General features: G+C 45.8%; 1 protein-coding gene across 1 annotated transcript in view; it reads left to right on the top strand.

Moving 5' to 3' along the window:
• The window catches only part of RYR3 (ryanodine receptor 3), a 517,407-nt gene that overhangs the window by 465,187 nt on the left and 38,121 nt on the right, over positions 1-14,099 (top strand). Inside the window, exons 71-81 of the mRNA XM_047736987.1 lie at positions 1,441-1,611; positions 1,928-1,987; positions 4,088-4,219; positions 4,691-4,803; positions 7,638-7,734; positions 9,379-9,485; positions 9,892-9,943; positions 10,826-10,882; positions 12,035-12,134; positions 12,288-12,367; positions 13,822-13,898. Of these exons, the coding sequence (XP_047592943.1) occupies positions 1,441-1,611; positions 1,928-1,987; positions 4,088-4,219; positions 4,691-4,803; positions 7,638-7,734; positions 9,379-9,485; positions 9,892-9,943; positions 10,826-10,882; positions 12,035-12,134; positions 12,288-12,367; positions 13,822-13,898 (1,046 nt within the window). The remainder of the gene's footprint in view (positions 1-1,440; positions 1,612-1,927; positions 1,988-4,087; positions 4,220-4,690; positions 4,804-7,637; positions 7,735-9,378; positions 9,486-9,891; positions 9,944-10,825; positions 10,883-12,034; positions 12,135-12,287; positions 12,368-13,821; positions 13,899-14,099) is intronic.

Below are 14,099 nucleotides of genomic sequence, written 5' to 3'. Positions count from 1 at the left end.
CCCCCGCCTGCCATACTTCCCCACCCCTTCTCACTGCTGTCCCCGGCCTGACCTGCTGTTTTGGAGCACCGGGCACAACCAGGAGAATTGTCTGGAGGCATCTGGCCAGCCTGGGTTTTGCTGGCCAGGAGCTTCGCTGTGGTTGCTTTGATGTAACCTCCTGAAGTCACCACAAGCTGGGTGAAAGAAATCGTATCCATTTTAAGAGTGTCCATTAATAATCATGAACCTGTTTCACACTTTAACTTAAAGACATCAGTCCCAAGGCAGTGTTAATTCTTACTCTCCTCTTCTCTCGGAAACCAGTGCCTCCCAAGATGAATGCTGCTCTAGCTCAGGGTCCCGGGTCTTACATGTGGGTTCCAGGAGAGGCATCTGGCCTCCCCGCTGCTCCCAGAGCCCTGGGTCTCTGTATTGGCTGAAGCAGCAGCACTGCCCGCTCCTCCTGCAGACATTCCGGGGACACCTCATAGAGGAAAGCCTCAGTGAGCGCCATTTCTCTTTCCGTCACAGCCCCCCGACTTCATCCTCTGCTGCTGGCTATCCAGCATGCCCACACTTCCAGCAAGTGTCCCCAATGGAGGCACAGCCCTGCAAGTGAGGTACCTAGTGGGCAGGGTGCTCTTTCAGAGTCCGACCTCACAAAAACCCGTTCACAGCAGGGCTGTCTCCTGGAGCCTACCTGCATGGCTGGCTGTGGTGAGGGGATGGGGGAACGACACTGAGGGCTCGCAGACGGGTGGCTCAGCCCCGTGCCTCGAACTCTCTCAGAAACCTTCTGCTCCACGGGGTGGACCTGGTTGGTTAGTCTCTCCCTGTGAGGGGTGAGGTGGTATAAACCGAAGAAGGGTGAACTCTCGCAGACTTGGGGAGTTCTGCTTTCCTCAGGGTTCCTCCCAACTCTCCCCAGCCACATCCCAAAGCAGCCCTACTCTGGCACTTGCCCTTCCCTGTGAAAATTTTCACTGCCTTGAAATGGAGGTTGAGTGGGATGCGGTGCTCCAAAACACTAGCTTCAGCCCTGACCGCAGAGCAGTTCTATGGGAGACGCTCTCCCACGTATTTCCTGACACCCCAGCATCAGGCTTCTCCCTTCTTTTCTGGGGCCATATTATCAGTTATCGAATCATTCCTTTTGAAAAACGCCGGTTTATCTGTTCATTCGGCCAGGGGACAAGTGAGGCAGGAGTGTAGGCGCCCGTGGTGTGTGTCTGCCCATGCGGTTCTGTGAGCATACACACAAGGACAGGACTCAGGAGCCAGGCAGGACTCTCCAACGGCCCCCTGGGATGGCTTCAGCACACTCCTTTCATTGCTCTCTGAAGTGTAGGAAGGCCCACCTGTACGGACAGGGCCACAAGGAGGCAGGCTGCCTCTAAGGTGAGGCCATTCCTTTCAGAATCACTGAGCCCCTCTGTTTATTCCAACCTCGTTTCCTAGTCTGGAGGACAGGACCAGGAACGGAAGAAGACAAAGCGGAGGGGAGACTTGTATTCCATCCAGACCTCTCTCATTGTGGCCGCACTCAAGAAAATGCTGCCCATTGGTTTGAATATGTGCACACCAGGCGATCAGGAGCTCATCTCCCTGGCCAAATCTCGATACAGCTATGTAAGTCATGCATCCCCTCTGGCTGAGCAGTAATACAGGGGGTGGGGGTGGTTGCTCGGGGTCTAAGGGTTCATCCTTCCCCGGGATCAGGGGTAGCGGGGGCCGATGAGTAGAAACCTAGGTGCCCACCGACAAAACAGCCCCATCTGTAAAGCTGGTTGGAGAGCTCTTTAGACAAGTCTGTCATTTTTCTTCTTTTGTTCTTGTAATAAAGATGCCAGCAGAACCGTTCCACTTGCTGTCCGTCCCTCCCTGTGCCCTACTTTACATCTCCCTAGTGACCTTGAGGAATAAAATTTAACATCTCTTTCCACAGAGGGACACAGATGAAGAGGTGAAGGAACATCTGCGGAATAACTTGCACCTGCAGGAGAAGGTGATGTATTGGGAAGAGAGAATGCATGCAGGCTTCCCTGTGGCTGTGGGGTGCCATCCCTCCATTTAATTCACTAATGCTCTCTTTAGTGTGTTCTAAAAACAGTCTCTGAGCACTGGTGTTTAATTGGTAGGACTAGCTCTCTGCCTTCAATTTTCACTGTTGTTTGGGTGTGTGGGGAAGAGTTTTTGCCCTTAATTTTTGTTCTTTCCTTTGCTGTTACAAAGAGGATGCAAAGTAGCATTTAATGAAGCATGCCTTTCCACCTACCAGTGTGAACACCCAGCCAGAGGAGGGGGTTAGATTAGGTCTCAAATTTACTGACTGCGAGCCTTGTTAAACAGTGAAATGGACACGGTGTTGGGGGGCGGGGGGAGGGGGAGAATTTCAGCACATCCTGATCTAGATTTGGAAACAAAGTAACTCTGTTAGAGTTGGTATGAACCAAAACAAACAAACAAAAAAACTTTGATTTTAAAGGCTATTTTGAGATTTTTTTTCCAGGCCTGTGAATCTGAACAACTCTTTTCTCAGATACGTTATGCCTTAAGATAGAAGATTAAACTGACACAAACAGCCACTTCTTTCCATCCCAGACATATGGGGATAATGGGGAAAATATACCACCAAAAAAAAAAAAAAAAAAAAAAAAAAAGGCAGTCAAAAGAAATCCCAGTGCCAGAATAAAGAAGACACTTTAAATCACAGGAATGAAGAGAAGTTGATGCAGCTGGGAAAACTCATAGAGCTTTCTGAGCCAGATATGTATGTCAGAGGCTGGGGTTTTTAATAACCTTAAAGGAAGAAGAGTGTAGGACCTAATTACCCATGCTGTGCACGGATGCGGAGCCAGAAACTTACATAAAATTAGCCTTAAACCAGTTAAACCTATAAATCTCCTGCAAAGACAACCATAAAACCACTTGAAGACTCTCCACCTCTTAGAATATGGTCTCACATGCCAATAAATAAAACTCTTCCTGAAGCCAAAGTCATGCTTAAGGGGGAAAAAAAAGGCGTGAAAGAAAATCCACCACCATTAGGCAGAAAATGCAACAAAGGGAAGAACGTGAGCCTAAGGAACTGCAGGAAGCAATTTAAACATAAGTGTAGTTGAAATACTTAAAGAGCTACATATAGCAGTAATATCCATAAAGCAAGACTTGGACATATTTTTTAAGATTTTATTTTTTTTAATCTTTATACCCAGCGTGGGGCTCAAACTCACAACCCCAAGATGGAGAGTTGCATGTTCCACCAACTGAGCCAGGCAGGTGCACCTGAACATTTTTTTTTTTTAAGATTTTATTTATTTATTTGACAGAGAGAGATCACAAGTAGATGGAGAGGCAGGCAGAGAGAGAGAGAGGGAAGCAGGATCTCTGCCGAGCAGAGAACCCGATGCGGGACTCGATCCTAGGACCCCGAGATCATGACCTGAGCCGAAGGCAGTGGCCTAACCCACTGAGCCACCCAGGCGCCCTGAACATTTTTTTTTTAAAGGAGGATGGATATGGGATTGAAAAAGCCACATAGTGATTACAAAAATTGAAAGTACTCACCAAAATTAGAAATCCAATTTATAGGTCAAAAAAACAGGCTAGGCACAGTTGAAAAGAGAATTTATGAATTGGAAGATTGCTTTCAGGAAATTAGAAGTTAGTAAAGAGAGAAAGGTTTGGAAATATGGCATGAGTTAAGAGATACAGACTAGAATGAGAGGTTCCTATACTGATGTACAATGAGTCAGTGAAGATAATAGAGAAAATGAGAAAGAAACAATAATACAAGAGTCTCAATTCCTCTGGCACCATGTGAGGAGTAAAGTCTTTTTCTTATTTTTTTTCTTTTTTTTTTTTTAAAGATTTTATTTATTTATTTGACAGACAGAGATCACAAGTAGGCAGAGAGGCAGGCAGAGAGAGAGGGAAATGCAGGCTCCCTGATGAGCAGAGAGCCCGATGCGGGGCTCGATCCCAGGACCCTGAGACCATGACCTGAGCCGAAGGCAGAGGCTTAACCCACTGAGCCACCCAGGCGCCCCAAGTAAAGTCTTTTTCAATACAAGATTGCTGACCTGGTGTGTGCTTTAATTTTCAGTCTGATGACCCAGCAGTAAAGTGGCAACTGAACCTCTACAAAGATGTTCTAAAGAGTGAAGAACCTTTCAATGCAGAAAAGACCATAGAGCGTGTACAGAGAATTTCAGCAGCGGTGTTCCACCTGGAGCAGGTAAGAAGCACCTACCCTGAGGACTGAGGAAGCAAAATCACCCTGGTTTTTTAATATTAAAGCTCCTCTCCACATTCTGCTTTTAGGTATATTGTTCTCATAAGACCCAAAACTAGGAACAAGAAACATCCCAGCTCACTCCCAAATGTCATCTTGTGCCCCATGATAGCAGACTCCTCAATTCTTCCCAAGATTTTTTACAAAGTTTTGCCATAAGATCAAATGACTCATTCAAATCCTCTACCCAGTTGTAAAGCTGCTCTTGGGCAGTAAACCTCCAAAAGCAGATATCTGGGAGAAGGAAGAAAATGTCAGAACTCCACAAACCCAATAATTCAGTGCTGTGTACCTTTTGCTGACTATGGTTGAGAAATAAGAATTCTTCCAGGATTGAGAGATCTGGGTTGCAGGCGACTACCTTCTGCCACACAGTTAGCCTAGTGCGCACCTACCCCTGTGTTTTCTTCTCAGGTGGAACAGCCTTTGAGGTCCAAGAAGGCGGTCTGGCACAAACTGTTGTCAAAGCAGCGGAAACGGGCAGTGGTGGCCTGTTTCAGGATGGCCCCTCTCTACAACCTGCCCAGGCAAGTATTCTGTCCTTTTCTTCTGGCATGGTAGCCAGCAATGGGTATTAAGGTATCTTCCCACAGCTGTACTGTCTTCTGGCACTGATACTCATGATCCAAGGGGTAGAAATTGGAGTCCTCCATCCATGATGCCATTACAGTCTACATATAGTATAACAACCTACTAAGGAAATCCAGGTAAGCAGAAGAGCTGAAAACAGATATGATTCCCTAGTGTCCTGTACCTGTCTTAGCTCCCCACTTTACACCTTAAAGTCAGCCAGGTGAGCATATGGAAGCTCTTAGTTTTCTTGAGGTGGGGTACTTTGTGAGGCTGTAAAGGAACCGTAGAAAAAGAACTCTTTCCAAAACGCTTTACCCCAAATTCCATCAACAGATCAAACCATATTTCTATGCTGAGGTACTTAGATGGTCCCCCAGTTACTTTGTTTCCTCAGCAGGTACAAAAATATAACTTGAGAATCCTTGAGTACCGTGTATTTACCTTCAAGATGAAGAAAGGGCACTGGCTAAGAGGTCAATCATGGACATGTTGCCTTATCTGCATGGTTAATCTATACTCTGAAGTCAGAAATATGCAAAGGCTTTTCTGGAATGTGCTGTATCAATGCATTGCAGAGTATCCATGCAGACTGGGCAAACATTGACCACCGAGACTTGACTCATTATCACTGGTGATGTGGCAACACTCCCATCCTCAGACTGATGGTAGAGTCCAAAAGGTCCAGCCTGGGATCAGTAAGCAAAGCTGCAAATTGAGTATCAACTTCTGCTTCTTCAACTTGCAAATCAGTATGAACCATCCTTACCCAGTTAGGAAAAATAAATTGACTCAGAAAGGTATTTTCTGAATCCCACGTAAATAAAGGTTTCCTTGGAATATGCAATAAAAGTCTCTTCCTGTGCTGGACACTTGCTTTCATCAGGTCATACTTCCTGGCCGTCACTTGTCCAGCATGCCCTGTCATCCTGTCCTGAGCCAGCTGGCCAACTAAGCTTTCCTAGGGTTTTTGAAGATAGTGAAGAACCATAAGCTCTGAGACACATAGCTAGCTGCTCCTTCAGGTCTCCTGACAGTACAGATTGGTATCTTTGGAGGAGGATGAGGGGCCACAAAATCAAATGGAACTCATGAATAAAAAGCAGAAATAAAATCAGATAAATAGTTATGGCTATGAAGACCACTAATATCCTGGCAACAAGGAGAAATTCAAATAGCTCAGTAGAGAAGGCAAAAATGGACGGGACTTTTGTCTCTTTCCTAAAAGGGGTGAAGCATCAAAAGGCATTCACTTTCCTCCCTGGCGGAGATTCAGGCCCCGTGTGGTAATGGGACCTCAGGAAGGGCTTAGCCCTAAGCACGTCTCCAGGGCCAGCAAGGCAAAATGACATCTCACAAAACAAGCATTGTTTTCTAAATCCACTGAATATGTTCGTACCATTCTCTCATACATCAGTTGCTCCTTCAGCAGTTCTGCCTTTGTATGGGCAAGAGTACATCGAGGGATTTACTAGGTCTTTGACGAAACGTGGCCAGCCCCACCACTAACCCATGCCTGGATTTCTCCCAAGCATGGAGCAGCTTGGGCAGATTTTTCTAACAACCATAATAAAAACTAAGACTGATGATGAAGATCACTCCCTTCTCCATCTTGTCATGATCTAAACTGCATGGAGTCCTCCATATTAAAGGGCTAAAGGGATTTATTTTATTATGTGCAAACTGTTTCTCTGATGTTAGTTTTTAAAAGACAACCTGTGTGCTTTTCTCCAGACACAAAATTAACAATTTCTTCCTGAGCACCTTTCAACGGGTTTGGCTGGAAAAGGTTAATGAAAAAACTCAGTATGACAGGCTTATACCCATTTTAATGGTAATGTAACCTGTGGAGAGACCTGCTCATTTTCTGCACACTCCTCCTTTCTTGACCATGATTTAACACTACCATAAAAACCCAAATTTGTACAATTTTTAAAAAGAGCTCTGATTGGTCAGAATTGAATTGAATTGAATTGAAAGATGGTCAGAATTGGTCAGAATTGAAGAAAGATGGCGAGGTTGTGTTCTGCCGGAAAACATGGCCAGGGCTGGATGACTCTGGTGTTGACCTGCCTCTTACTTTTCTCTCCTTCCCTCCTCCCCAGTATCCTCACATTTGGTAATCAGCTAACTGCTGTTCAGTGCAACATTCCCAGGAGTTAGTCCTGGCTTATAGAGGGTGAGTGGCTCTTGCTGGTTCTTCAGTGTTCCCAGGTACGGGGGCCACCCCCTGGCATCCATGAGGCACACCAAAGTTAGGCTGTCAGTGCCGCACACCCAAGTCTTGCCTTCCTAAGTAAAAGCTGGAGAGCCTTGGAGACCCTATAAAGGACTCAAGCTTTGCTGCTTTCAGTAGATCTGAGACCAAACCACTCACCATCAGCATAACTTAGATGTGATTACCTGGGCAGGTTATCGGCCAAAAGCAATCTCCACCTTGCCATATTAAGCAAATCCTTCAGGACCATTTCTTGGCCCAGTGAATTCTTTCTCTTTAGAGGACAAATGTGATAAAGACCCATTGTGGCCAGGGTAGGATTACAGTTACCACCTGGTCTCCCACTAACCATTGTTAATTCATTCAAAAGGTGTTCTAGACATTCGCGAACTGCCATGTTAGAGGGTTCTGGTTTCTTCAAAACAAATGCTTCTGGTGTACCACTGGCTACCCTGACCAATCAGAGGAAAGAATTGTACAAAAGTCTGTCCTGCTTACTAACCGTTAACATCCTGACTAAAACAAGGTGTCCCACGGATCCCTCTTGACCTCACTCTCAACCCTTCCGCTCAGGCACCGCTCCATTAACCTCTTCCTCCATGGCTATCAGAGATTTTGGATAGAAACAGAGGAGTATTCCTTTGAAGAGAAACTAGTACAGGATTTGGCTGTAAGTACTGACCCAGCTGGAAGCAGATATGGGTGTGAATGGATCTGACCTCTGTATTTGCGTGTGTGTTCTAACAGTTAAACATTCACAAAGAATCGGGCGTATCAATTTGAAAAGAACTAACTGTATAAACTCTCAGAGAAGGCCCTGATAATGGCCATAAGAGCCAGAGGATGAATTTCGCTTGGAGGTGCTAGTACTGTTACCATCCTCATCATCATTATTAACAGCTAATATTTCTTGAGATGCACAGCCATGCGATGGGAAGTTCATGCTAAGTTAAGTTTTGAGCACCATCGGTTGCAGAAGGCCACCCCGCCCTAGCCCAGGCTCTGCATTTCCGGTCAGCGGCTCTGTTTTAGGGAAGGCACATCTGAAGCCCCTTCCTGCACCTCATGTTTCTCTATCCGGGCCCTTCGGAAAATGTGTCATGCCCTGTCTCTAACAGACTTTGTGCCCCCCAAACGACTTAAAGCAACATGCAAGGGGAAAAAGCTTATCACAGAAGCACCACAAAACCTCGTCATAGTACAGACAGAAGATAAACTTTTCTCTCCTTTGGCCAACCCACGGTTCTTTTTTTTTTTTTTTTTAATCCTTCTTATTTCTCCCATTTATTTTTTCTCTTATCCCTTACTCTTTCTGTTAATCTCACTCTGTGTGTCTCCTACTCGGTCTTTCTCCTGTTTCTTTCTCCTTCCCTAACACCCTCTCTTTCTTTTCCTTCTCCCTCTTTTTTTTTTTTTTTTTTGCATTTAATCCTTTCTCTCCCATTTTACTCCCATTTGTCTTCGTGCCCTTTGTCCTTTTCCTATAGTCCCATTAGTGGGAATGACAGTTCCTCGGTTTTCCCAGTTCCTTGATGAGTGTGAGGTTGACAACGAGCATCACTTTGGCCCTCCACTTGTCAGTCATTCACGCAGCCTGTGTAGTTCTCACCAGTTTACTGAATATGGTACACCCTGCAGGCTGTGCTGTTGTTAGAAACTCACTTTTACCCCCTGCGTCAGACGCGATTTCCTTTTCTGTAAAAGGAGGTTGAGAAAAGACTTAATGAGGGCAGAAACTGCGAGGCTTGCAGCTCCAGGCTGGGATATCTCTGAAACAATACGATTTTTGGAATCAGCAGTGAAGTTAGGAAAGAAATGGTGAACTGGCTTGAGTCTAGGATAGTATCAGACCCCAAATGGCCCCAGTGCTTAATAACCCTTGTCCCACCCTATTTCCAGCCCAGCTCTCCAAGAGAAATTTCAGGTGTTGGCTGAGAGATCCAGCCTCTCAGGGGACTCTCCAGAGCTTCCCTCCTGAATTCGGGTGCCCAGGGCTTGCATGAGAGTTCTGCTGATAGAGGGCTCCTCCCCTGTGGTCAGGCTTTTGCTTTTCCTTTCATCTTGTTTGAACCTGAAAATTGCTGTTTCTTTGATTGGCTGAAATATATATATATATATATATACATATTTATGTCCCAAACCTTGCATCCTTGGGGCTTCTTGTCCTGAAATAAACATATGACATAGTGGTTTCTCTTTGTGCTTTTATCAGACGCACTCTGTGCTTTGCGCTTTGCCGTCTCTTTGTTCGCATGCATTTATGTGGCATGTGCTGAGATCCATGCCTAAAACCTGTCTGCGTTGGTTTGTGTAGAAATCCCCCAAGGTGGAAGAGGAGGAGGACGAGGAGACGGAAAAGCAACCAGACCCACTTCATCAGATCATTCTCCATTTTAGCCGCAATGCTCTCACGGAGAGGAGGTCAGCACCACCAGAACTCCCTGCTTCTCCCAGGCACGGTGTTGCCAACCCCACACCTTCGTCTCACGAGGGCAGTGCCCAGAAAGGGGATAACGGATTTGAGCAGCCCTCCTTGCTGCCCTGTTGGCCATCAAGAAACATCTAGGCAAACTCTTATAAGCCACAGCCCTCTCGTCGTAATGCCAGATGTGGAGGCTGAAGATTAGCGTGAAACGGTAGCCTTCCAACCTGAATTCCGTCAGCCAGTGCTTTTTCACATATTCAGAGTAGTTTCTAAGAATCTGGGTGAGAGGAGGGTTTTTCTGATTAATTCACTGGTACCTATAACGTAAGATCTCTGTGGCTCTTAGTCTTTTCTGCTGGGTCCAAAATGTAGCCTGCTAAATATTTCCTCCATTCTTTCCAGCAAACTGGAAGATGACCCCTTGTACACGTCCTATTCCAGCATGATGGCCAAGGTACACCTGCATTTCTGCCCATTGTCTCAGCCTTTCTGTCTTCCCTTTTACCTCTGTGGACACAGGGAAACTGTCATTTTGAACAGCAGGGTGTAGGACTCGGTCATGACCTGGGTTCCAGGCACTGCACAGTTCATGTACTACAGGGGTGACATTAGCAAACTATTCCACTGTCCTCATAAGGAAACTCTGAAGCTTTGCAGAAATGGTGGATGCCAGCATGTCGTACACATGGCAGCTCCAAGCCTGCTATGAGGAGTTCAGGCATACAGACTATCCTTACATTTCCAGTCAACGTTGAGCACACACCCAAAAGTTCCAACATACCTGTAGGTAAAGGAAGTTCAGTACATTTGGAAATAGGCTTTAGAACCTGGAATGAGATCCTAGTGCTCTGGCAAAGGCGAGTGACATTATTCCTAGTCACGTAGGGGGACAGCGGCCACTGGGATGCTGAGTAGTAAGGGAACTGCTCCTTCTCAAACAGGAAACCCTCCCGTCTGGCAGAAAGAGGGATTTGTGGACTTGACTTCTTGTCAAGCCCCTGGCTTTTGTGTAGAAAGGGCATTCCCGGCTTCATGTGCACCAGAACTTCACTAAGTAGAAGAGTTCAGGTCTGTGGTTAAACTGGATGGGTTGCCATTGACTGTATGAGCTCAGGGTTCCCACTTCTCCTTTTGGAACCCCTTGGTAACTGCAAAGAAGACATTTTGAGTAGAATGTTGCCCCACAGTGGTCAAAACGTTCTTGGTTTTCACAAGTGCTGAGATCCTGAGGTACCTATGAATTACATCCCATCCCATGCCCTTGCTCTGTAGGACAGTCTCGTCTGTTAGACTCACTTTCATTTGTCTCCTCCTTTCCCTGCTCCATGGAATCCAGAGTTGTCAGAGTGGGGAGGACGAAGAAGAGGAGGAAGACAAGGAGAAAACATTCGAAGTAAGTTTTTATGAAGATTGAAGACAGGGCCATCCGCCAAAGCCAACTGGCAGGCCCTCAGAGACGGGTGCTGACATGAACCATGTGCCTTACCCACCACATGTATCTGGTGGCAAAAACAAGAGTCTGTGCGCATGAGGCACACCCATTAGCCACAGTTCTCTTGTCAGTCTTCTGGCCTAATGAAAGGTCAAAGGCAGCCAGTCTGTCAGCAAACCCCCCTCACAGGTTGGGTCTTCTGGGAAATTTTGCACTCCTTCCCAAATAAGGTAGTAACAGGGGCCAGAGAAGGACAAATTCCAAGATCCAAAAATGTAAACTCAAAGCAATGGAAACACTGAGATGGTTTTGCACACTTATTCTGTAAATGTCATTAGTCATAATTTTGATTTTGAGGCAGTGTGGGACATAGAATTTCCCAAGATAAAACCATATTAATTTACTGATAACTCTCTCCATAGACAAAGTGTGTAACAGTAAGATCAAATTAATAAAGTTACAGTTCTGAAAGGCCTTGGCATGGTAGTGTTCCATATCCAGAAGGGTCTCTGTTAACGGTGATCTGAGCATTCTAGATAAATGGGTGTTTTCTACATTCAGGAAGATAGGCTTCCGTTGAGCCCTCAGCAGCCTTCCCTGTATGATGAAACATGGAAAACAAACCCATTTTAATATGGGGTCACTTCCGGGGCGCCTGGGTGGCTCAGTGGGTTAAAGCCGCTGCCTTCGGCTCAGGTCATGATCCCAGGGTCCTGGGATCGAGCCCCACGTCGGGCTCTCTGCTCAGCAGGGAGCCTGCTTCCCTTCCTTTCTCTCTGCCTGCCTCTCTGCCTACTTGTGATCTGTCTGTCAAATAAATAAATAAAATCTTAAAAAAAAAATATGGGGTCACTTCCTAGAATGAGAGTATTACAGGAGAATGGGCGATGTTTCCTACCAGTGCGAAAAGTAGAAAAGTTATCATCAAACTATGAGCGGCTTGTGGATGGACAGTTTTGGAAAGCTGATGTAGTGTCTGGAAATCAAATTCAGAAGATTTCCTTATCCAAAATTATGTGTACAAGTAAAGATTCTCTTGGTTTACGTTAGCATGGCAAATGGCCTAAGGATAAACAAATTTTTCCCTGCCTTGTTTATTTATTTTTTTTCCAGGAGAAAGAGATGGAAAAGCAGAAAACCCTCTACCAGCAAGCACGGCTGCATGAGCGGGGAGCTGCAGAGATGGTCCTTCAGATGATAAGTGCCAGCAAAGGTGATTCCGTGACTTTGTGGCTAGGCCCCCGTCGCTCCCACAGAGACAGCATGCTGTGACATGAAATCATTATTAAAGAGTCCTGATAAAGCCCTGTAGATGTGATTTACCCTCCGTTTATTTGGTGATTCAATCGAATCTTCACCATGGCAGGTGAGATGAGCCCCATGGTGGTTGAGACTCTGAAGCTGGGCATCGCCATTCTGAATGGGGGCAACGCTGGCGTGCAGCAGGTACAAGGGACTCCCACTGGGTCGTGCAGACTTCTCGGGGTATACCCGCTGGACAGCTGTCATGCTCTGGGGAAGAGTGTTGGCTCTGCTGACCCCCGAGAAGCACCCCTGCTGGTGTTTGTCCTTCGTGGCCAATTACATCAGAGTAGCTGGGAACACAGATAAAGCCAGACCCGCGAGTTTATAGACAAATGTGTACTCAACAGAGAGGGTTTACCCAGGGTTCAAAGCAAAAAATATTCAGTTTTTTTTCATCATTGGATGATTTTTTGCATAGAGAGGCTCTAGAGGACATTTACTAAGCCTTAGGTTTGTATTTTAACCGCTTGACGTGTTAGCTGTCATACCGTGAGCAAGGAGCCCAACCAGTTAAGTGGAGTTCATAGCCCCAAACACCTGTTTTCTGTTCATTGGTTCATTTGTTCATTCATTTCTTCACTGCATTGGGATTGCTGACTCTGCACTGAGGGCAGGCTCTGTTCTGGGATGGAGGGCGTAGTACTTAATAAGGCAGCAAAACGCCCCTGCCTGCAGACATTCACTGAGGCAACGCGCGGAAGCCTAGTGTGGAGCTCCAGGCACAGGGAATCCAGGCAGCAGTGTCTGAGTTAAAGCTGGCTGCAGGAGCCAGGAATATTCTGGTGTCCCCAGGGCAGTGCAGACTCCGGCTGAAAGCCTCTGTGTGCACAGGAAACTGACATTTGAAAGACTCGTGGTATTTGTGAGGGTTATAGCACAGGGCCCGTGAGAACCTCCAAATTCATAGCTACCACTATTACATATAATCTGCCTCAGCCTTTAATGCATCCCACACAAATTTGTCATGAAAGAACTACCATTTTCTGAAATACCCTTCACCTTCTCTTCTCTTCCATCACCACCCCATCAGTTGATTTTCTTGCGGACATTTTTTTTTTTAATATTTTTATGATGTCAGACAAAGTTCCTGCCTTCCCAGTAACAGAGAACAGAGAAAACAAAGTCTGATTGTAAGATACTGAGCTCTCAACTAGGCTTTTTACTGGCTAAGCTCCTTTGCTCCAATGCACCAAACTCAGCTCATGAGTTTTTCAGATGATACTCCAGGAACATTTTACTAGATCACAGTCTTAGTGCTTATTCCCAAATTCCCATTTGGGGAGGCTTCAAAGAGTAAATCTATGAATGTCAATGATTTACTGTACTGCCCTGAGCAGAAATACCAGTGGACCTTTACAAAATAAAAGGTCAACCCGAAGAGATTCTGGTTCCATAGGAAGAGGGTGGGTGGGGTTCCAGCACGAGGAAGGTTGAAAGCCACCGGTGATTCTAATGCTTACCCAACTTTACAAACGACCACCCTGGACATGACGTCATGTGACTGGGACTTGACATTTCTCCATTGCATTTGGGAGGGTCAGTACTCGTGGTGTAATTTACATCACTTTTCCTTTTGAAATATGTCTTCCTTGTAGAAAATGCTAGATTACCTAAAGGAGAAAAAGGATGCTGGATTCTTTCAAAGCCTTTCTGGTCTTATGCAGTCTTGCAGGTAAATATGGGAAACCCACCTATAGCATTTTTTTTTTGTTCAGAAGGAAGAGGAATGGGGTAGGGGTGGGACCACAAAATAAATTAGCTTATCATGGAATTGTTGAGGAAGGACTTACCTGCTTTAGAAAGCTAAGAAGGTCGGTATTGTTCCTCCAGCTTCAGGCTTATATTCAAATAGCATACAGAAGGGGAAATGTAA

This window comes from Lutra lutra, chromosome 7, assembly GCF_902655055.1.
Source record: "Lutra lutra chromosome 7, mLutLut1.2, whole genome shotgun sequence".
Classification (NCBI taxonomy): Eukaryota; Metazoa; Chordata; class Mammalia; order Carnivora; family Mustelidae; genus Lutra; species Lutra lutra.
This window is presented reverse-complemented; position numbering and strand designations above follow the sequence as displayed.